The 23,771-nt window shown below is 41.4% G+C and overlaps 1 protein-coding gene and 1 non-coding gene across 3 annotated transcripts in view; one reads left to right on the top strand and one right to left on the bottom strand.

Annotated features, from left to right (window-relative positions):
• The window catches only part of LOC100123063 (receptor-type tyrosine-protein phosphatase kappa), an 86,378-nt gene that overhangs the window by 18,011 nt on the left and 44,596 nt on the right, over positions 1 to 23,771 (top strand). Inside the window, exon 3 of one of the 2 annotated variants that reach the window (XM_008211917.4) lies at positions 6,589 to 6,603. The exons of the other annotated variant lie outside the window; for it this stretch is intronic. Coding sequence (XP_008210139.1) covers positions 6,589 to 6,603 — 15 coding nt within the window. The remainder of the gene's footprint in view (positions 1 to 6,588; positions 6,604 to 23,771) is intronic. 2 annotated transcript variants of the gene reach the window in all.
• TRNAH-GUG lies at positions 13,554 to 13,625 on the bottom strand. The gene has a single exon. It is a non-coding gene; the product is annotated as a tRNA-His (tRNA).

Below are 23,771 nucleotides of genomic sequence, written 5' to 3'. Positions count from 1 at the left end.
GGAAGGGGAAGAGCCATCCGATTAGTTATATATTGTGATGCGCAAGAAGAATTTAGAGCCATAGCAGACTCAGTAGCAGTTATAGCATGAACAGTCCTAGCAGACTAACACAAGGCAGTTCTATATACACGCACTACGTGGCAAAACACGTTGAGGGAAACACGAAAGCGCCTGTGCGCCATCTACGTTCGCTCACCAGCAAGACAGACTATAGTAAGCACACACAGCCCCCTTAAAGGCGGCAATTTCGAAATGAAAAAATCGATGCGTCGCAGCACACGCAGCCAAGCAGTTTAATGAAAATTAAATATTTAGCCGCGCCGCAGTTCCAAATTGCAGAGCATATAGCCGTCTGAAAAATAACTTCAGCGCTATAATTATCCCGGTTAATATGCGTTGTGCACTATACACGGAAGCTTCGCCCATACGAATAGTTTCACCGTCGGCTTTCCCGCACTTATAAACGCGCTGCTATTATGAAATATCTGGCTGTGAGAGGAGCTTCTTACCGCAAGTTTCGCATACTTAACGACATCCAGTTTCGAGTGTACGTACATCAGAGAGACACGCTTGTGTTGTTGTCGCAACGTTATTAAATTCTTTCGCGCGATAAAAGAGTATAATATCGAAGGAGCTTTTTATTCAACTTAAATTACTCATTATACGCGCGCTATTATGTGTGCGGGCGTATAACTTCAATTAAACGAGGCGCGCGTTTTCTAGACTTGCTGTGTGTTTGTGTGTGTGTGTGTGTGTGTGTGTGTGTGTGTGTGTGTGTGTGTGTGTATCGTCGGTGAGAAGTACTTTATTTAATTAAACTCGCGCGAAAAGCACGTATTGTAAGCTCGTGTCTACATACAGGGGTCAGTTCAAAGTTTCGCGTTATATGCACACAAACTTTATTTTTGAAAACTTTCCTTTTATCTCTCATTTTATCTCGCATCAAAGCCGCGTACAGCAATTACGAAAATTAACCAATGCATTACATTATCGCTGCGCGATTCCAAACGGCCGACAATTACACGCTTTGCATTATCGCAGAGGCATATGATAAACAGTCGAATCTCGTCCCGCAATTTCCGCGCGGGCTACCACACGCACAAGGAAATTATTGAATTCACCGGCTCTTCTCTCTCTCTCTCCTTCGTTCTACACACACACACACACGCGCGCGCGTGCACGCGGCGCTTCGCATTCGACCCTAACTCTCCCGCGACTCTCGACTCTCCCCTCTGGCTTATAGACCACGTCGGTGTGTGCGTGCATTATACCGCGTGTTTGCGTACACGCCGATCATGTGTGCGCGAAAACCACTTGCGGCCTCATACACACGAGTTTACGTGCGTGACTGCGGCTAACAGCTCGCTCCTTCTTCCTCTTCCTCGATTTTGTCCTCTTTATTTTCACGTGTATTTGCGCTGCCCATTATATACGTAAGCTCGTTATCTCTCCGCACTTGTGTCACTGATGATAAAAGTGTGTGTGAAAGGTGTCTTATTTTTAGGCTCGTTTATACCCCACGAATTTTTATTTATTTATAAAACTCCCTTATATGCGTACGTGTGTATTAAATTATAATCACACATTATATGCGTCGCGTGTATTATTCAGCGCGTAGTGTGCGTAAACAAATCGATACTCGGCCTGTCATCCTTGATCCAGAAGAGCTTTTTACGTAATTCACACGTGTCCGAGCACGTGACAATGCGGCGTTAAATATTCAACGGCTCTTCTCTCGCGCACGCCTGACTAGGCGATTATATTATAACAATTGTATTATATCAGCGCGGACAATTAACACCGTTATCGTCAAAATATGGTACATGTCGAAATCGACCTCGATTTTCGCACGATCCGATTGGCAGACTCCGAAAAAAAGTCAATACATACTTATATCATACACCCTCGAAGCGTAAAAGTATATAAGGGAAGCCTCGGGAGAACAAAAGGCAAAACAGAGCAAGAAAAATGCGGCGAGACAATGTGTCCCGAGTTCACGACCTGTGAAAAATGCGGCGTCGGGAATTTATCATACCTATATAATACGGTGTCTCGAAGCTCCTCGACGGAAAAAATTATATCCCTGCACTTCGAGACGATGACTTTCGAGTGTATACGGCTCTGGAGAGGAAGAGGCCAACGACGATCTCCATTTGTAATATCGACCCAGGGAGAAAGCGTTTCGATTCATCGCGCAATATACTCGTCGTCGATACATCCGCGAGTGGGTCTTGACAAAGTGCCCCTCGAGAAATCGCCGACTTCCCGTATTTCTCAGCTAACTGAGATTTTCTTTTTTTCCTCTTCGGAATTTCATACGAGACGAACTTTACGCTGAGAAAGAAGAAAGAAATGAATAAAGCCTGTGCATAGAAACACAGCGCAAACAGCTGGTGTATAGTGTATAAGATGCTTAGCTAGAAATAGCGTAGCTGCGCGAAAGGTCGCGGCTGAGCGAGAGAGGAGCCGACGCAGTAGTACAGCGACACGATAGGTCAGCCACCTCTAACTTGACAGCGGAGACGTGGAAGAGAGAGAGGGGGGGGGGGAGAAAGCGTTATATAGCCGAGAGCCGCAGAGGCCGCTGGCGCCAAGGGGAAATCAATGGCGTTGCAATTTTAATGAGCTTCGCTCCGGACGTGTTTCTCCTTTCGTTTATGTATTTCCGCGAGAATATAAGGTGTATCCGAGAACACTTACCTACGCCAACTTCGTAGGCGTGTGTGTAGCGGGTTGAGATGTGCAGCGGATTAAATTTGCTGCAAACTCGCGTATTGTGTGTCGGTTTTTTTTTCTAGGGGATCGATGCGCTCTGCGTGCGAGGGTTGTTTGAATAAATTATTCGATAAGTGCCGCGCATTGATGACGCTCGCGAGATCGACTATGAAAAATCGAAATATTTTGTAAAAGTTGAAATCGAACTGTGTAGGTGTACCGAGAAAAATACATAGCAGAAATTACCAGAATTTTACTGTAAACTAGCAGCATAGGGACACGACAGTATTTTATAGTAATTATTACTGATAAATTAATGTAAAAAATTATGGCAATACTCGATGGTTCAGTTTAGAAAAACGATGATTTTTTACTATAACCGAATAGTAAACTATAAAAAGAGGGCCGAAAAATTTTACTAAAAATGTATAGTAAGAATGATATAAATATTGTTCCATTAAGTATAAATTTTGTAATCACTAACAATTTTAGATTACCATAGTCTATAGTACTTTTGTCGATTTTTCTCAGTGTGAAGGTATCGACGCGATGCGATGGGTATATTTATAGCTAGACACGGTGCAATTTGTCGCACTTACATATCGCTGATGTATATGAGCAAATCCATGAGCGAGTGGAAACAACTCGGGTGTTCGAAGTTGAGAATTTCAAATTGAGGGCACACCTACCAGACTAACTTATTTTCATTCTTTGGGCCATCCAGAATGAGAAAATGCGCGCGTGCATGGCCGATCGCTTGCCAAACTTTTTTGCGGAGCACTTGAAATTCTCTTATGGGAATTTAACACGGGGAAAATTAACGAAAATTAGCCACGGTTCAACTTTATCTACTCAATATTTGAAGGCACAATCCGAAAATGTGTTCTATTAGGATCAAGGTATCTAACGAGAGCTTTAATTTTGATGGGTTAAAAATGGTTGCCTAGGTCAAAAGTTGTCTAGGCTTGAAAATAGTAAAAAATCACGAAAGGTAAGATTTTGTATGAAAATCGGCGATTTTTCTCTTTTTTTGAAATTTTTATAACTTTTGATCCAAGCGGTAAATTTTAACCATACGGGGCTCACATTAAAGCTCTTTTCTTCTACTTTCTTTTTGAAAATTTGGATTAACATTTTAATTTTACGATCAGTTATATATATGCCTATCACCTTGGTAGAAACGATATCCAAGTTATTTGGAAGTTCTGAGGTTGTCAATCTCAGAACTTGGTAGTTTTCTTTGTCAGTTTTTGTTACAAGATGTAACGCTTTTTATCCTAGTTCTTTGGCAGTTTTTAGATTGAGTATTCTTAACTATTTTCTTCCGAAGATAGTTGGTGAAATAATACGACACAGGTGCACGTGGTTAATGGTGATTGGAGGTTAGAATTCGAAAATCATTACTAGTAGGCTTGTATTCGAATTTTTTTTTTAATGAAAGTATTATATAGAATAATGATTTGCATGCGAAAAATCATCCGAAAAATTTCGAGCGACCGGGGATTCGAACCCGAGCTCTGCACAAGGATAGCCGCGCGCCTTAGCCAACCGAGCCAAGTAAACGTGGTCATTTGACCAACTATCTTGGGCATTCGTTTTCAAAAATAGCTCGATCTAATAACTGTCAAAGAATTAGGATAAAAAGCGTTACATCTTGTAACAAGAACTGACAAAGAAAACTACCAAGTTCTTAGCTTTTTCAACATTTTAAATCGGCTAATTTCTACCAGGGCAATTATGACCGTTTTTAACCATTTTCATCATTATATACATATAGCTGATCGTAAAATAAAAATGTTAATGTAAATTTTCAAAACAAAAGCGGAGGAAAAGAGCTACAATTTGTGCCCTAGATGGTCGAATTTGACCGATGTGATAAAAAATTATAAGGATTTCAAAAATAGGAAAAATCTCTAATTTTCGTAAAAAATCGAAAAATTGATGATTTTTTGCCATTTTCAAGCCTATACAACTTTTGACCTAGGCAACCATTTTTAACCCACCAGCCCTCAAATTAATTCTTTTTATTTAATACTTTGATTTTATTAAAACACATTTTCGGATTGCGCCTCCAGACAAAAAGTGGCAATTTTCTCTTTTTCGTTAATTTTCCCCATGTTAAATTCCCATAAGAGAATTTCAAGTGCCCCGCAAAAAAGTTTGGCAAGCGATCGGCCATGCACGCGCGGATTTTCTCATTCCGGATGGCCCAAAGAATGAAAAAAAGTTAGTCTGGTAGGTCCTCAATTTGAAATTCTCAACTTCCAACACCCGAGTTGTTTCCACTCGCTCGTGGATTTGCTCATATTATAAGCTGTCGAGCCAACGACGTTTCGTCTAGGATGTACACGACGTATAAAGATCAGAAGAAGCAATAATGAATTTTCGATTCCTACGCGTCAACACACCTCATCCCACGAAAAGCTTATAAATTCCTCAGTCACCGCTCTAAATTCATACCCAATTCGCCGCCAGTAGGTCCGCGGCTGAATAATTGAAAGCCGACTCGAGAGATAGGTAGCCTCTAATCCGCGGCTTGTCCACAGCGAAATTCTTAATGCGTCGACGAGATGACCTATATATACACGTGTTCAGAGGGTTATAGGATATCCATGACTATGCAAACTGCACGTGAAATCCTGCGCCGCTGAAGCTTATATGTATGAGGCGGGCAAAGTCATGCCAAAGTACACGAGTTAAGTGCACGCCAGAAATTACTCACCGACGCGCCCCCTTCTCGGTAATATATTACGTCGACGCGTCGCCCGCAGGCTTCGGATTTTATATAATCGAGAGGGAATTTCGAGCTCGTGATTTATTAAGAATATATTGCAGTTTATAGTTGAAAATTAATTTAAAAAAAAAAGAAAAAAAAAGATTGAGGAAAAATCAATCCTAGTGAAATCTATGTAGCCGACACTTTGAATCTCCTCTCCAATACAGCGTCCTGTCCCTTGTTCGATTTACGTCGGCCTTTATCTTTCGCGTTTCATTCCCGAATCCGCCTCGATTTTCCCCGAAACGGCGTGTGTAGTTTCTCTCTATCTCCCTCACGAAAATCCGAATCACAGCCGTATCCGGTTAACGTAACGGCCTCGCGAACGGCTGTGCGGTCTCGCTGCAGGGTCGTAAACGAAAATCGAGTCTCTCTTCCATCTCCCTTTTTTCGGATTAAATTATAAAATTCAGAGCGCGGGAAAAAATTACCCGAGAGAGAGAGAGAGAGAGAGAGAGAGAGAGAGAGAGAGAGAGAAGTGGGCGCTTGAAATTTTTAGCGCTGACTCGAAAATTGAAGATGGAATATGTGATGTTGCTTTTACGTCGCGCAGTAGGGCAGCTCGTTTGAATAGATTTCATTTCAGGAAGTTCGGGAGGGCTCGATGATGGCCAAATTGCTTTTCGAGGCTTGATTGGATTTCACGCTTGCGGTAAATTTTTCGTTATTTCGGAGGAAGTGGCGTAACGTAGTTTAAGAGCTTGCAGCGGCACTTAAAATAGGGAGGAAGTTAATTAAGAGCTTGCACTCTCGAAGTTGCGCCTAAGAACTGTTTCATCAAGTCGATGCTTGTAGCGAACATATTCTTGCTCGAAATGAAGTTAGTTTTTATACTTTTCTGAATCAAATACATACATGCGCGCACGCAGTAGTTCCTTCCGAATTGAAAAGGCGCGCGCGTAAAAGCTTTTTCGAGAACTCGATTTTCTACTCTGCGCGCGGGAGGATCCCCTTGAATTTTTCGCGCATAACGAAATTATATATTTTTCCCGTTTCGAAACTACTCTTAATCAGAGCTGATGTAGAGATATAATGCGCTTTTCCAACAGGCGAATCAGAAGGTACGATGTGAGTAACGTAATTTTTTCCTATTACAGATCGCCGTGGGAACGGTAAGTTTTTGCTCGTTACTCATCGGGTCTACGCTGTGAAGACAGCGATGTGTATAGTATAACAAAGACTATTGATCAAAGGTTAGCGTATGTGGAATGTATGTGAAGTAGTTATGTAGGTTTATACATAGACATCCGGTGAATCGGAATAGTGTTTTTGACCCCGAGTGTGTGTATTCTAATATATCGCTCCTACAGCAATTAACGCTTATTCTTAGACTCTATACATGTGCTTCCTTCTCGCATAAAATAAAATGCTATTCCTCATATACCTCTGATATTTTTACAGCCGCGATAAAAATTCCTATGTAACGCGTCAAAACACTATAATCCTAAATTATACAGTGTCTCTAAATCGTATTATTTTCGCCTTAATTCTAAAAACAGACATAGCCGCACCGAAGCGCGCGTATATCTTGACCAATTTTAGAATCGTATCAGTAGTCAGGGCAGCTGACGCAGTTCCATTGAAAAACAGCCGCGCGGCAAACAAGTAAAGTTCGTCAACTCTCTCCGAAAATCGAATCGCGCATATTCGAAATATAAAGCACACGCGCGCCGGGCTGTGTGACGTCAGGCGACCCTGACGCGGGTTCGCGCTACTATTTCGAGATACGCGTTCGTCTTATGTATACGTGTGTGTGCGTGTACACCCGAAACGAGGAAGAAGAAGAAGAGAGGGCGTCAAAGTGACACCTTTCATTCCGGACGTCGAGAGCGAGAAAGCTCCTAGAAAAGCTCGGCCCGGTTTCAATCCCTTATGCTCGTCTGCTTTGCTTTTTTTTCTATTCAACCTCGTGTATACCTTTTTTTCTTCGTCGTTGCGGCTGTCTTTTTTGGTGAGAGCGCGGCTACGCCTGCATTTCTCAAAACAAATGACGCCGCGGTTGCTTCCTTTATTTCGCAAATTGAATTCTCGAGTAGCTTCTCTCTGTATGTGTATGTCTTTATTTTGCGCGCAAGGACAAAAGCTCCACTTGGATGTGTACTTTTATGACGTCGAAGGCGAGCGAGGAAGGCAAATTTTTCTTATTCGCCGAGCGAAAGGGTATTGTTTGTTATTCTAGAGCTTTTCGGATAATCGGATTGTTTAAACAAAACTTCTAGATACGCGACGCGTGTGTGAATTTTTGTTATCTTCCGGTGGTATCGCGCGTAAATAAAATACCATCTGACAGGATATCTAGAAATAGTTTTTATTGACGTCAATATATATTCGGTGAATTATCACTGGGAAAGTTTTTCGCGACTGGTTTTATTTATTTTTTTATAAAAAAATGCATTCCGTGTGCAGAAAATCTCGGAGAGTGTTTTGAATATTTTTTTAAAAACAGTTATTGTTGTATAGTAGCTTGTTAGCTGTGCACGTAAGCAACCGAAGGCTTAATGCATTGGCGAGAGTTGAGGGACAAAGGTTGAGCAAACTCGGGAAGAAAGTGCATTTCCGTGTCTTTTTCCGCGGCTTTAAACATTTCAGCCGTGAAGCATCTATATAAAGCCACTTCATTACGAGACGTTACTGGCTTTATAGGTGAGAAATGTGTTTATTTTAATGAAAAATATAAAATGCATTTATCAAGACGAATTTACTGCTTCTAAGCGTCATATATTGCGCAGATATAAATGTTAAAATTAGGCAGAAAATTACTATTTTTTTAAAAATTAAAAAAAAATGGACGATGGGTTTTAGAGAAAATACCATACAACCATACAATAACCAAATATTTATATATTTGTTATGGGTCTCTTCGAAATTTCCCGTTTCAAAAGACTCTGAATTTTTTCTAAATCAAATGCATCAACATTATAACCAAAATTTTTGAGAATCTACGAGGATTACTCGTTGCTTTAACAATAACCACAGATTGCTCCTGCTGTTGACGCTGCTGAGACTCTTTTGAAAAAACCAAAAAACTTCCCGGACGTCATTGAGTATCAGCTAACGGACAAAGTTAAATTGTTCGATGATCTCGGATGTCAGTATCAAAAATACAGATTGATGTTGTTGTACTGTTGATCTTTGACATTTAGCAATCGTAACGCTTGCTCCTGAATTTTTCCATCATATACTAAATATGATTTAGTAGTAGAATCATAGGCAGTTATAGCATGAGTGGCAGGCCAAGCAGGTATGATTTAACATAGAAAATTGTCTATGCGCCACCTGTTGTCGCTATTCAGAGACCGGGAGTATGTTCGGAAATGAAATTTCGGTTAGTAGTTAGGTTGGTAGCCCTACGCTAACCGACTGACCGACGTTCAGCGCGTGTAAACAATAGACGGTTAGGCAAGCTGATTTCCGCGATGGTGACTGATGAGCATGCCATGTGACTATGTGAGGGTTGAGGTTATAAGTATATCAAATTTCATCGATAACATTAACTACAAAATTTTCAACTCGTGGAATACGATGATCATTGGCTTCATAATCATCGAAAATGTCATCAAACATTTCGTCTAAATCACTTTGTTCATCACTATCAGAATCGGTCGATGATAGGATATCATCAAACACTTCAATTACGTTCATAATGTCTTGATAAATAGATCAACTTTATACTTTATTGCAATAACATTGACTTGCTCCGAATCCGAACAATCAGCTGTGCTAACCATCTACTGTTTACACGCGCTGAACGTTGGGCGGTTGATTAGCGTAGGGCTACCAACCTAACTACTAACCGAAATTTCATTTCCGAACATACTCTGTGGACCTATAGAGTTCAAGCCAGTCCAATACTGTTTTGTTTTATCAAACTCGTTATTCGAACTCCAAACACCTCTAAATATTATGTGAATTAACATTTTTACTACTATATACAAGTTTTTCTCAAGCCAAAAAAATTATGTAAAACATACCACCGCAGAAATACAGCATAACAGTAGCGTTCGATCAATCCATTACAAATACATTTTCCTACTCAGTCCAAGACATATGCGATGTCGGATAAGAGCCTGATGGAGTCACGGTCGATTGATAAAAACAACAGTCATTGATCGATCGTTGACACGTCTTCCCAAGGCCGAAACAATCCCCCTTCTCGACTGCGCCATCATTCGCGCTCGTCAAATCGTAATTTCATCAGGGGGCTACCGAACCATGTGTAACACAAACGAGAGATAATCTGATTCCGGCGAGTAATGAGCGAAAAATGATTACCGCGTTCGATTTCGCATGCAGCTCGCGAGCTACAAATCGAGCGTCCAATAAACTCGACGAGCTGCGGGGTAGGAAGAAAAAAGAATAAGTAACGACAGGAAGCAACAGCAGCTCGGAAATAGGGGCTTCTTCTTCCGCCGAGGCGAGAAGAAGAAAGCGAGGGAAGCTGCCATAATTAGGCCGGGTTTACGTGGGAGGCAGTTGCCAGATCCGCGGATAGTCGCGTTGATTGGCCGATAATTGCATTTCCCGAAGCTTCGTGTCTCGAGAGAAGGAGTGTCGATAGTGACCCTCTTATCGATTACTCATTTTTTTTTCGGCCTTCGATTACACGGCTGCGCTGCATGATCCCTTTTATTTTTCGCGTTGATCTTCGTACGCGTATAATTTCGTAATCGACTTGTAACTAATTCGACAATAAAGGTCCCTCGAAGTCGATCACCGCACAGTAAAATGAAAATATTCATTACTCATGCTTTATCGAACAGTTATACTCGCGTGAGTTTTTACTATAATAGTATACGCCCACTCGGCTCCGTTACGAAGCCATAAAACGCGCGCATACGCCAGCCAGCCCTTTAAAAGCTCGCGCTCTCGCAACTATTGAAAATCAATTATCGCTAAAAGCATCGGCTCGCACATATAGATATATACACAAAAGCTCATCATAATAGCGAAACAATTAATCGGACGATATTGTATTATGGTGCGTCACTTCCGCGAATATAATTTTACCGCAATTCGTTTCGATTAATTTATTATCGCCCCCGCGCGAGTAATTGGGAAAACAATAATCGGACTATTAATATAACGAAAGCCGACGGGGCGTCCTATTCTCGTTGTTTCTCTCTGACGTCGAGAGGATGATGGAGAGCCGGTTGATCGTATCTTTTTTTTCTATACGCGTGTTTGTCCGGTACATGGAATGTTTGGTGTTAAAATTTATATTTTATTAACGATGAATTCAACGTATAAAATATAAGTGTGTAACGGTATTCGCATAATTTCATAAAGCACACGTGCCTTGGATACAGTTATAAGGTATTTCCTCCACAGTTCATATACTCACTTGAACCTGAAAGTGTAGAAGAAGAACGCACAGAAGCGTATTACGTGCGCCGCGAAAACTAGGGCGAATTCTGACGTACTTCTCTCTTATACGAAAATTTTCATTCATAATTTTCCCCGGGAGCTATAAGCGTCTCGTTGGTAATTTCATGTTATTTTCCACTATTCGACGCTGGAGATGCCCCCGAGCGATATATTTATAAAACAGGCGTTCGGGCTTCGCTCTTTCTTTTTTTATTTTAGCTTCTGCGCGAATAGATAGAAAATACTTTCAAATTTGCGAGAACGCAATATAGCGTAGAAGCGATACATAATTCAAACGCGTGTGTGAAATATTATTTTTCCGTCTCGGCTTGATTTTGGATGTATCTTTTTCTGAAAAATGTATATCGGAGGATTTGAAAATATCTTTTCGAAAAATGTATGTCGCTTAATAAGTGACGACTTTATCGATCGCCAGCTCATAAAATATTTGCGAGTATAAAGCTGCAATATAATTTATTTATTGTACGCGTTATATTCTGCAGATAATATTTATACCGCGAGAGACATTTGTAATAGGTGCGACTATAAAAGTAATTAATATTGTAACGCGCGTTTTAGCAATAACTAATAAAAACTTTTATCAGTATAATTAAAAAAAAAAACAAGTAATGTATAAGTGCTAGGTCTTCTTCATTTGGCACAAACAGGGTTGAGGATAACTTTCGCTTATAAAAATATTGGTGTCTACGACAAGTCAAGGATGGCCCGATTTTTCTCAACGATGAACTTCCAAAATGCTTCTCGAAGATCGACTTCCTGTCTACTGCAAATACCCATTATCATAGTCATCGCATATATTTTCTCAAGAAACGGCTATTATTGTTTATTTTACGACACTCTACCATTTACCGAAAATTTCCCAGCGCGATAATAACGAATTTCTATTTTAATACAAACTAGAAAAAAAGTCGATGATCCATTTCCATGTTCCTTAATGGATTTCAGACTGATATTACTGGCACTTACAGCCCCGCTCGTCACGAACATCCTCAGTTAGATCACCTTATTACCCGAGTGACGTCATCGGCCGAACAAATTTTCGCATCGTGACGTCCACACACACTACCTATTCCGTATAAGTAATTCTCGCACAGTTTTATGGACATCAGCGAGAAGTACCCAAATTTCTCGACAACAGTCGTCGTTTTCTTTGTTGAAACAACTATAGTTCGCAATTGAACTAAAAAACGCATGGTACACGTATACCGCTCGAAAGGCGAGTAACATAGTCACACGCACACGAGGCAAAGTAATAAATGAAATTTTCTGCTCAGACAACTGTGCGGGCTGCGCCTCATTATTTCCGACAGTCGTACAATTTCGCGTGCTCACATAATCCGTTGTAATTAATTTCGCGAGGCGCGTCTCCAGAGCAACAACGGCGTGGAACAAAGCGACGCGAGCACAGCTGGAAGCTTATACCTGGGCGACGATTTATCACGAGGAGATATTAAATATCACTTCGACCCCGAGTTTCGACTGTTGTTACGAGCGGATTTAAATGCAAGCAAGTCGGTCACCGGGAAGTAATTAGATTTACTCGGGCTCGTTGGTCTAAGCGCGGCTGTAATTTTAAGATATTTTATACTTGCACAAGACTGCGCGCATAATTTTTTTTTTAAGCTTTGAAAGAGCTTATATCAACTAAAATGTTTGGCGGATTGTGGCTCGTATTTTTTCGAACACTAGTATTTAGGCAAGCAACTTTGCATGGGCCGTTGTCTATCCCTCGCACGAAGGTAGATTTGCGGAATCGGCTGTAAAATAAATCTCCATTTAAGAAAAATAAAACAAGAATAGATATAGGACAACTTTAAAAATATGCTTTTATTTTAACCATATATGTATATACTTCAGCTTTAACATGTGCGGTTCATCAAGTAAGCCCTGCAGTAAGGCAGCTTTGGCATATATGGCACATCCTTATACGCATTTCGAGCGCTTATTAAGATACGAGAAATAAAAAAGGGCACATGCGCCACCGAAAAATGACAGAGAAAATGTCAATCCAAAGCTGTTTTTTTTCAGACGGCTACTCGGGCTCTGGGCTATAGGCTGATTATTCCCTATGCTCGCACACTGCTGTTCATCGTGGCGGATATCTTTTTTTACCACGTGCGGTTTGCCGGTTTTAAATCTAATTCATTATACCTCGAGAAGTAAAAGCGAAGTTTTGTGAATCTTCGTCGACCAACAATATCTGGCGAACGGACAAGTTTTAATTTAAAATTATGAAAATAGTTTCCCTCATTATCATCCGCATGCGAAAGTTATATAAATTTTCATAATATTTAAAATTTTTGAATTCTGAAATCAGTTAATATAAGTAGTTTCATATTTTATTTGTTCCATAACCAAGATATATATTTAAATAAATGCCAAGATGTCAATTCACAATTCAACTTATTTCATTTTAGAGTTTATATAAATACTCAAAAAGGTTAAAAAGGCTATTTCCCAAGTGATTTTCGCATATCCTAATTGAATCGTTTTTACAAACATAAAATATTTTTCAATAGTATACAAAATTTCACACAAAAATTGTTAAATTGCTTCTCAAAGTTTGTTAAAAGAAAAATTATTTCCAGTGCAAACGTTAATAAAGCAATAAAATAAACAAAAAGTCATCCAACATTTGCAAAAAAAAAGCCCCCGCCGTGACAATGCTTTTACACATTGCCGTGACCAGGATTCGAACCTGGGTTACTACGGCCACAACGTAGGGTCCTAACCACTAGACGATCACGGCTATCGGGGGACTTGAGAAAGATCGTTCCAGCGGCGCACGTAGGTCTGGATCTCGCTCGACTTGCTCGCTCATGCGTGAAAGTGGCCGGACTTTCAAGAAAGTCCGGTGCCTTTCTCTTCCCGGTTATCGCTTCGCTCCAGATTTTCGACGACTTGGTCGCTGGTAAGGTAGAGCCCTGCCGTCAGTTCCCAATGTGATACGATTCTTTCTCTCGATCTCGAGATCTGGTCACGTTATTATTTTTCTTCGTCGATCCAAGCGAACGACTTTATCGACCACACTTTATGGAAATCACTCGTGGGAACGCCTTCGGTTTTGGAGATAAGATAAGGCATCTTTCGTCACGTACTATAAAAAAACTGCCACTGAGATTCTTGCTTTACATGATAATGCTTCTAGTTAGCAGCTATACAAGCAAAGATCTCGCCGAGAGTAAATTGCAAAAACATTTTAAATGCAAATTAGCCGTCCGTCGCCGAGAGTTCTCGTAAATATAAAATATATTTTAGAATGCCGCGAAAACATGCAAATCCAATTCCGAGCAAGTTAAATTCTTGCTCCGCGCGACGCCTCATTTGATAAGTTTTAGGAAGTTCGCATAACATGCTTAGCTGTAAACTTGCGTTATGAGGTCTCGAGAAGACTTCATTAGTATATATTTGTTATGAATATTAATGCCGACGATTTTCACCATTTTTTTTTCTCTCCGTCTCTCTGTTCCAGGTGAGTACACAAACGCTTCTCGTCATTGAGTGTGTTATTACTATAAGTCAGAGTGAGTATCAGGAGCGCAGCATACGGTTCCAGTATCGCTGCAGCTTCGATTCACTATAAAAAGAAGCTTCCGCGGACGGTTTAAACAAACGGCGAGAATAAAGCCGGCCTGCGAACCAATGATGAAAGATCACGCTCTACATACATATCCGCGTGTGTATACACTATCGACCAGGGCACTTCTCTCACTTTCTCGCCCTGTATACGCGATACAAGCCGCGAGAAAAGGATGCGCGCATTCTTCGCGACATGTGTGTACACACGCGGAAAAGGCGCAATTGGGTCAAGGGAGATTCAGTTTTAGATGCGCATACGGCACACACACACACACACACATACTCGGGCTATTCAATTATATAGGGTAGCTTCTTCTCTTTCTCTGTCTCTCTCGCTATATATTTTACGAGCGTATAGAGGAGACGGCAAAGGCTACGCCCGTCGACGGTCTCCGTTGGGATGCTGATGCTGTGCCGCAAAGGGACGTCGAGTCGCTACAATGTGAGGCAGGACGAGAGACAACAAAGGAACGGCTATGCATATTATATGCGCTGTGTGTCGTGTGTTCATTTTTAGCTGAATTAATGAAAGCTTGATTTTTTCCTATGTGTGCGCTTGCAAAATTAAGTAAAAAAGCTTGATTATATCGTCTTTGGTGTAGGCGGTGCTTAATCCTCTCGCTTTATTTATACGACTCTATTTTGCTTATATGCCTCGGGAGGAGAAGACGCACTGGAGGATTACACGAGATTTAAATAACGATCCTTTCTGAGGAGACGCGAGGAGCTCTTATGTAAGATTTATCTAGTTTAAGTCGCGTTTGGAGGCGGAGGAATTAATTTGTTTCGTTTAATTTCGCACAAATTTGTTGCTTCGAGCTCGCGAAGTAGGTACAAATTTTTTTGAGAGTTTCCAACGAGAAGAACTTGAAAAAATCCGTCGGAAGATAAAAATGAGATGTTTAGATTAAATGCGGAGCGCTTACAACAGAAGCTTCCCTAAAGTACAGCCCGGGATCAGGCGAATGAGAATTCACAACAAGAGCAAAAAATTCACATGCTTTCTCGAGATTTTTTTTTTCTTGCGTCACGGAAAGCTTGAGAGTATTAAGTTTACATTGTACATAACGCTGTTTTTAGGTCTTGTTCCAGCAGCTTTATGGAGAAATAGAAGAGTCAGCGCACAAAATGAAATAATTTAAAGCTGCGAAAGAGCTAATTACATCCTCGTAAACTCGCAATATTTTGCGAATGCTACTTTTATGCGAAAAATGCGCGTTCAAAATTTCTTTCGCTCATCCGTAAATAATCCTTCAAGGATATATCTCCGACGGAAAAATCCAGGAATAAATAGAAAAGAGCGAATAAGAAGCGTCGAGAGCAAAATATATCAAACTACGTGATCCTCGAAGTATAATCATATGCGACTTTATAATAAAGTTCTTATACTCAGTAGACGTGACTCGTCAATTCTCAAGCTGTCTCCCAACGCAATTTATTACCTCTAATTGTCGGTCCAAGCAAATTCTCGAGTGTAAAAAAAAGTTGGATTGAACGGTCCGACAAAAAAAGGAAGGAAGTTCAACGGAAACTTTGAGTCCTTCGAGGGGAAGGCTTTTTGTCGAGTTATATCGCGAAATTTATGAAAATTACAAAGTTCCTCGGACGAGGACCTTAAAGATTTTCCCTTCGCCTCTGTATGTGTGTGTGTGTGCGTGTGTGTGCCTACGCTGTTGCCATATTTATGCAGCTTTCTATTACTTTAGCCTCTCTTCCCCCCTTAACTTCTTATCTTCATTTATTGTCCTGCTTTCCCTTAGCCGCTAACTTTCTTTTAGCCTCTTCTTCGAGAGAACTTGAACTAATTTCCCGGCAGTCCCTTTATTTCGTATATGATTTATTCGTCGGCGTGGGGATGAATTTTAGCGAGTTCGAGTGGCCCCGAGAATATAAATGCAAAGTAAGCAAGATCTATTGAGATGGAATTAATGTTTCTCTTATTTTATCTTGAGAAATAATACGCATAGACAATATAATCGGCTGTTATAAACAGTAGCAGTTACAATATGAGCAGTTCAAGCAATAGATCCAACAAGAGGCAGTTTGGGTATGAACGACCATGCGAAGATTCGAATGAGAGAAATGAAAAATCGCCTATGCGCCACGTATCTTCATTAACTGGAAATTCAAGGACTTTGCGCCAGTCCAAAACTGACTATTTGTTCTGATACATTAAAAATTGCGACCCACACGTATATACAGGGTCAAGTAGAAATTAAGTTTAGCTTAGACTCTCGCATAGGTTTTTAATAAAAATTTCCTTTGTCGTAAGTTTAACACTTTGAGTAGGACAGTATAATGTTACCGTTTACTTTTAGCCGATAAAGAAAAAATGAAATGTACCAAACCATGTCTCCAAGCACAATAGCACATCACATAAAAACCATAAGACAGTCCAGTCCATCACTAAAATTTCACCCCAATAACACCCAGCGTAAGATCTCCAGTCGCATAAATGAGTCTCGAACGAGCCATACTTACCCCAGCGCATATAGCCCGACAACGCGACGCTCAGCATTCACAGCCTCTCTCGCGGCACAATATTTCCGCTCCCAGTCCACGTGCCGCGCAAGCTCCTCCAGTTCTCATCTTTCCCTCGATCCCATATACACCATGTAGCCAACTCTCCGTCTTGTTTTTCCGGCGCCTCTCTCTCTCTCTCTCTCACTCTCTCTCTCTCATATCACGCGATACGACAAGATTTCCTCGCGGGAATCTCATTTTCTCCGAGAAAAAGCGCGTTTGTGATGGAAAGAAGCTGCGGTTGCTTATTTTTTCGATACCCGACACCTTGTTATTATTACTACAGGGTGTAGTAGTACAATTCTCTCTCTCTCTCTCTCTCTCTCTCTCTCTCTCTCTCTCTCTCTCTCTCTCTCTCTTTCTCTCTCTCTGCGAGCTGTGTATGGAGAAAAATGCAAATGCTGCAGCTAGCGCGCGATATAATAACTGTAAAATTTTACGTCGATACTCAAACGCGTACGTGTACTTCGAAGTTTCATGCGCGCGATGTTTGCAGCCGTCGTCGTCGTTTCGCGGATTCTTATGTTCATCAGTCGAAGATTCGCGTGGAATATTTTTTCGCCTTACAGCAGCTTTGAAAAAAATACACGTATACACTCTATAATATAATTCTGAAGGACGACGCGTAACTCTCTATCCGCTAAAAATACAGATTGGTGGAAATACAATTTTTCAAAAGTAACGTCTCGGCCCTTATCCCCCTCGGGCCGCGTGGCTGTAAATAAAATCCGTCGAAAAAGCCGCGAAGAATCACGAAATATAAATTTGCCGCAATAAAGCTGCCGCGAAAAATCCGCATCAGCACTTTCGTAAATTTCAGAAATAGCCCCCCTCTCTCATCGAGGTTTCTCTCTCTCTCTCTCTCTCTCTCTCACACACACACACACACACTCGGCGAAAATTTATTTCCCATCCGCATGCGTGCGCTCGTACGTATACCATATTTCAAGAGAAAATCCCGCTTATGCTCCTTACCGCGCACAACAGCAGCAGCCGCGCAAATGTTTGTCCGAATATATATATATATATATATATATATATATATATATATATATATATATATATATATATATATATACACACATATATATACAAAGGCAGCTCGTGCCTCCGCACTAGTTTTCGCGAAACGAGGCGCTTATAGACGCCGCGCTTTTTTCGCGCGCGCGCGACGAAAGAGATGTGTGCAATGCGTCTTTGTCCGCGCGAGGCGCAACTGGGAATAGAATCGCTGTGGGTGTGTGGAAGTTACATCGATCGTCGACTACTACTGGCGTCAAGTGTATATGTATATATGTATACTTACTGTTTTTCTCGGGCTTTGTTTGCGCTGTCCACTTTTCGTTTCGAAAGCATCGCGGCGGCAAATACGATTTGTGGAAATTGCAATAAGTACATAGCGCCGAAAAAGGATGGATCGTGTTTACGAGCTTCTGTTTTCATTATACGTTTTCAGCTGTTTCGCATTTGTATACACAGATTATATTATAGCCGTACACAACGAAACGCCGCGTTCGAGTTTTTATATAATGCAACATAACGTATTGATTTTATTGTTCGTCGCATACGCGTATTCGTCGCTCTCGAAGCCGCACGAAATAAAAGTTTCATCGAGCTTCCGTTCGAATACGTTTATCCACGTTATATTTTACAGCGACTTCGAATGCAACAATTGCATAATTAGCTCTCGGGAGGCACTTATCGATGATTGCTTCATTCGCTTGATTAAAAAACTCAATTACCCTCCCGAGAGAGCTTGGAAATAAAAATGCTATAGTAGCCCACATAAATATTCGATCTTCAAGAAACACTCACACTGTGTCCTATATCTCAGAATACCGTCATTAAAACTCACGGCGCAAATTAGCAATTCATGCGCGAATGCAAAGCAGCGATTTGTTGCGTGTCGCGGCGAATTACGCCCTCTCGCGCACATCGATGTAAAAAGAGACAACGCGCGAGCCGGCGGACGATGATGCAGTTTAGATTGGCGCTGAGTGCCAAGGAGGATGTGGGGGTGTAGCATGTGTTTTAGGTTCGAGAGGCCAAGAGGCCCGTCGTGGCGTGTAATGCTCGAGGTGGTGAGAATTTCGATGAGCTACATGTAGCGGGGAAGATTTTTTCCCCGAGATTGCAGCCCGAGATAATATAATAGAGCGAAATTAAATTTACCGCACAAGCGCGAGTTATAAAGCGCCAAGGGCTTCATTTTCTCGGAAAATATTTTCACGGTCTAATAAAATTTCGCTCGGCTCCTTTGACGGAGGCTGTTTTTGAAATTTTTTAATAACCGGAGGATAGCTTTAAGCGAGAGCGGAAGGCTTTATTAAATTTTTCATACTGCGACGCGATCACCTTCCATGAAAACGAAGACAATAGTGTAAGGGTGTACTTTGAGCCTGAGTATAGTGCTATGGTTTCACCATCTTCAATATTCGAGCGATTCTCCGCTGTATCCTTTCGCCTACACGTGCCAACTTCCGGCTCTCACGAATCCTACACTCCTATTGTTTTCCCAGTGCTGAGAGAGAGATGTACGTCGGCGCGCAGGCCAAAATCAATCGACACATGTTGGAGAAGAGGACGACGATGGGCTGCTCGACAAGCTTTTAATGGATGTAGCGTGTTCGGGAGCTTTCACGAGGCTGGAGAGACGTTTCGCTAGTCGAGGGCTTTACTTCGCGTTATGGATTCTGCAGAGCTTGCCCTATTCGTATGTGAATGTATATAGGGGTTGAAGTGTGTCTTGAACTTTCGTCTTGTTTTTTTTTTGTGATGGTTGAAAATGTTGGAGAAGGATTATAAGCTTTTTCAAGCTTTTATGCACATTTTTTATTCGAACTAACAAATCAATCATTTATAAATTGACATTTTTAAAAAATCAAACGTAAAGCTAGCTCTTTTGTTTATAAAATTTTCAATTAATAAATTATTTTGCTCACAAACAATCGAATATCTTCGGATACGCAAAGCGCCAGATCAATCGTCGACGTTACCATACCAAACAATTTCCTCCCAAAAACAAAATAACTCCACATCTCCGAGCAATCTTACACCAAAAAGCGAAAAACTCCAGCAGCAACACCAGCGAAAATTTCAGCCTCACGGTAACCGCGAACAATTTTGCAGCAGCCTCAAGGCAAAAAAAGGCGAAGAATTTCGCGAGCGACTGCACCCCCGGCGGCGTGTGTGTGTGTATACTGCACGCGCGCAGCATTGGAATTGGTAAAACAACTGCCTTGTGGCGTCGGTATAGCGAGTAGTGACGTCATTAATTCGCGCGATACTGACTTTGCATTCGGTTCGGAAATGGAAAAAAGCTCGATGATGCACCTGCGCGAGCTTTTGATTTATTCGGAGGCTGGGAGAGCTTGGATTTATGCGGGGACTTGATTGAAAACGTTTGTTATCGCGCGCTCGCGGGGATCGATCCGTTATTGAGGATTAACCTTTCGAGTTTGCCGGTCATTAGCGTGATACACCCGGAGAGGAGGTTACCTAGTGATGAATTTTAAGTACAGATTACCGATATACTCGCGAAAATTGAGGAGTATAGATTGAATTATTATCAAGGATTGATACAATACAAAGTCACTTTTGCGTATGTCGATTGCTTCGTCGACGATGAAAACCGGTTAAATAATAATTAGCCGGATTGCCTTCCAGAAGCACTCGGAAACCAAATCCACTCCAATCTTTCGACTGAGTTCCACACACAGCTCGAGTGAAATTTACGACTGGGCAAACAAGTCACACATACGTAGAGCAGAATGTGTTTGAATTTTCCGCCGAAAAACCGCCAATCAGCCGAAGAATCCTTAAAAGCACTTGGCACATCCTCGAAATTCTCGGGAGGACTTCGTTTCACAGTCCAGCTGCTGTAACGCCAGCCAATAGAGCGAGACGCTCGCTAGCACAATAATCCGCAACACATTCAAATGTTCGCTTCGTTAGACGGCAATTACGCGCTCTCGGAACTGTAGCGAGTGCATTTCTTCTTCCACAGCAAGCTCTTGGCGAAAATGCACCCTCGGCTACGTGATTTCTCCCGCTTTTCTTTCGCAAGCTCGCGCTTTTACTGCCGCTCCCCGAGCTTTTTCGCGAATTGCTTCTTCTCCTTCGCGCCCCCTTTTCTTCTCTAGAGAGAGAGAGAGAGAGAGAGAGAGAGAGCTTTCGGCACTTTATTTCTCACCTATGCTACTTCGTGGACCGACGAGCTCGAGAGGCAAAGTTTTCGAATCGCTTTATGGAAATTAACGTCCTGTTAATTCGCCTCCTCGAGGGGCTTTATTGTTTTCTCGCGCACCTGTGGGAACTATACTACTGGAAAAAAGTTTCAAAGTTCGCGCGGGTTAATTGCTTTCGATAAACGCTGCGGAACATAAATTATTAATTATACGCGCGCGTTGTGTGTTTACGGACTTCGTTAAAGCGCCAATGTTCTTTCGATTAAAAAAAAACCTTTAAATTGATTACACGTCGGGCATGTCATATCCCGCTGAAATTGTTTTCCATCGACGTCATTAAAGCACACGTCGAAGCCATATTATATGCGTTAACGAGTCTTCGTTAAAAATGAAGTGGGTCGCGTGCATATGCAAAATCGTTAAAAATTACATCTCACTCTCTGTACACTGTAACAGAGAGAAAAACCTTTTAAGGTCTCTTCGATCGACTTTATTACAGAAAATAATTCTCAGAAAGCGATTAAACTTCGCCTTCGGTAACCCCTTTTCCCCCTCTATATCGCTATACTTTTATTTCCGTCAAGTCGGTACTTTGTAAACGTCCAACAAACTGCCCTGTAGAGTAGCGCCTCGCGCGCAGCTACTATACAATCAATTGCACTTTTTCACTCGATTCTCTCCTTGATAGCCCCTATTTTTTCGCTCCCTTGGCATAGCACGCTCTCTCTCCTTCAGCTGTTTCGTTTTTGCACTTTTTTCCGCACAGAGTTCGCTTTCTCGCGCAGCTTATTTTTCTTCCCGACTCTGCACGATTCCTAAGGAGGAATTTATCGCGAGTCGCTGCCGCGGTGTGCACGTCTCGGCGGACGACAAGTGGGAAGGAAAGATAGATAGTTTTCTTGAAGAATCCGGAGACAAATAAAGCGAGAAAGTGAGACGTACTCGCTGTAGGTATGGGCTTCCTGAGAAATAAACTTATTTAATTTGGAATGAAAGTTGCACACGCTGTGGAATCCGATATGTAAGAAAATAGATAAAAGTCCATCAAAATTCAATCGATACATATAAGGACTCGCGCGCAATTTCTCTCTTTTTTTCGCAGTAAGAGGCGTGATTGCATTACCTCGGATACGTCAGACAGGAGAGAGCACTAAAGGGGACGAAATAAAAGAGACGGGGAGAAGAACAAAGCTTATTCTTTTTTTCGGAAGGAGTGAACGAGAGAGAGAGAGAGAGAGAGAGAGAGAGAGAGAGAGAGAGAGAGAGAGAGAGAGAGAGAGAGAGAGAGATAGATAGAAAAAAAACAGACGGAGTATGGCTGGACTAAAAGCGGGAGAAAGAGTCAGAGAGTGGGAGCTATCTGGCGAAAAAAAAGAAGAAAGAAGTGAAGTGAGGCTATTGCCCATCGTCACCTACAGTCTGTCTCTCTTTCTCTTTCACTTTTCTTGTGTTCTCTTTCATCCGAGAGAAAAACTCGAGGGAATTCGCGCGAAATCCCGAGCCTTCGGCTATACACTTTTTTGTTCTCCAGTCCCTCTCTCACAGGACGCTTTATTCCTGTGCAAGTTTCTTTTTCGTCATCCTCGGCGAAATTCGCAATAGAATTCTTGATTTTCGCGGCAATTATATTGCGCTCGTGAAAACGCAGAGGCTCGAATTCGTATATAGCGCGGGGCGTAAATTGATACAACTTGATGCTCCGATTTCGTTCATTAAAATCGACGGAATTAAATTCGTCAGATATGCATTTCGGAAATCTGATTAAAAACTTTATTGGCTTAGATTTCGACGCTTTGGTTAGTGTTTTCGAATTTCATGGCAGGTTATGCGCGGACTTATTGAGCGTAACCACTCGAATTTCTCTGTTCGGTTTGATTGTCTCGTTATCGCGCTTATGTAGTTAAAAATTTGCGCGAGATCGAGCAAGAATTTTAGACGATATTCTTAATCGTTGTAGTCTAGGACAAAAGACTGACCCAAAGTCTTTGAATTCATTAGTGGATATTTATTTGATAGATGCAAATCTAAATGTGGAGAGACAATTTGCTGAAGCTCTATAACTGATAAATTTAGATGAGTTGATCAAGGTTGCGTCGCCACAGAATAGCTCAAAGATTCATCGCATTATTTTGTATGAAGATGATTATATTATAGACAATCGAGGCGGAATTAAACAAACTTAAATAAAAATCGAATCGAATAAATATTCATATTTTACTCTGATGGATTAATTACTCTTTCTTTTCTAATTTAAAAAAATTAATGTACATACATAGTTTGAAGGTTTCAATTTTTTTTCGCATCACATGTCAATGATCTTTTGGCGCTGAACAAAGCAGTTTTGGCCTGGACGCTCTTTTTTCTAGTTTCTGTTTTTTTCTAGTTTCTGGCGAGCGAAGATAGGTGGCGTTTTCGCACTTTACGATTACCCTTATCGACCTCCGCGAACTCGGTGCATAATAGTTAGCTAAATGCCACCATATGCAAAAACTGCCTTTTGCTGGGCCTGCTCAGGCTACTCATGCTATAACTGCCTGGAGATAGATGCAATCAGTTGCAATCAATTGGTTCTGGACGTTTCGGCTTCTTTTCTTGCTATTTTAACG

This window comes from Nasonia vitripennis, chromosome 4, assembly GCF_009193385.2.
Source record: "Nasonia vitripennis strain AsymCx chromosome 4, Nvit_psr_1.1, whole genome shotgun sequence".
Taxonomy (NCBI): domain Eukaryota; kingdom Metazoa; phylum Arthropoda; class Insecta; order Hymenoptera; family Pteromalidae; genus Nasonia; species Nasonia vitripennis.
This window is presented reverse-complemented; position numbering and strand designations above follow the sequence as displayed.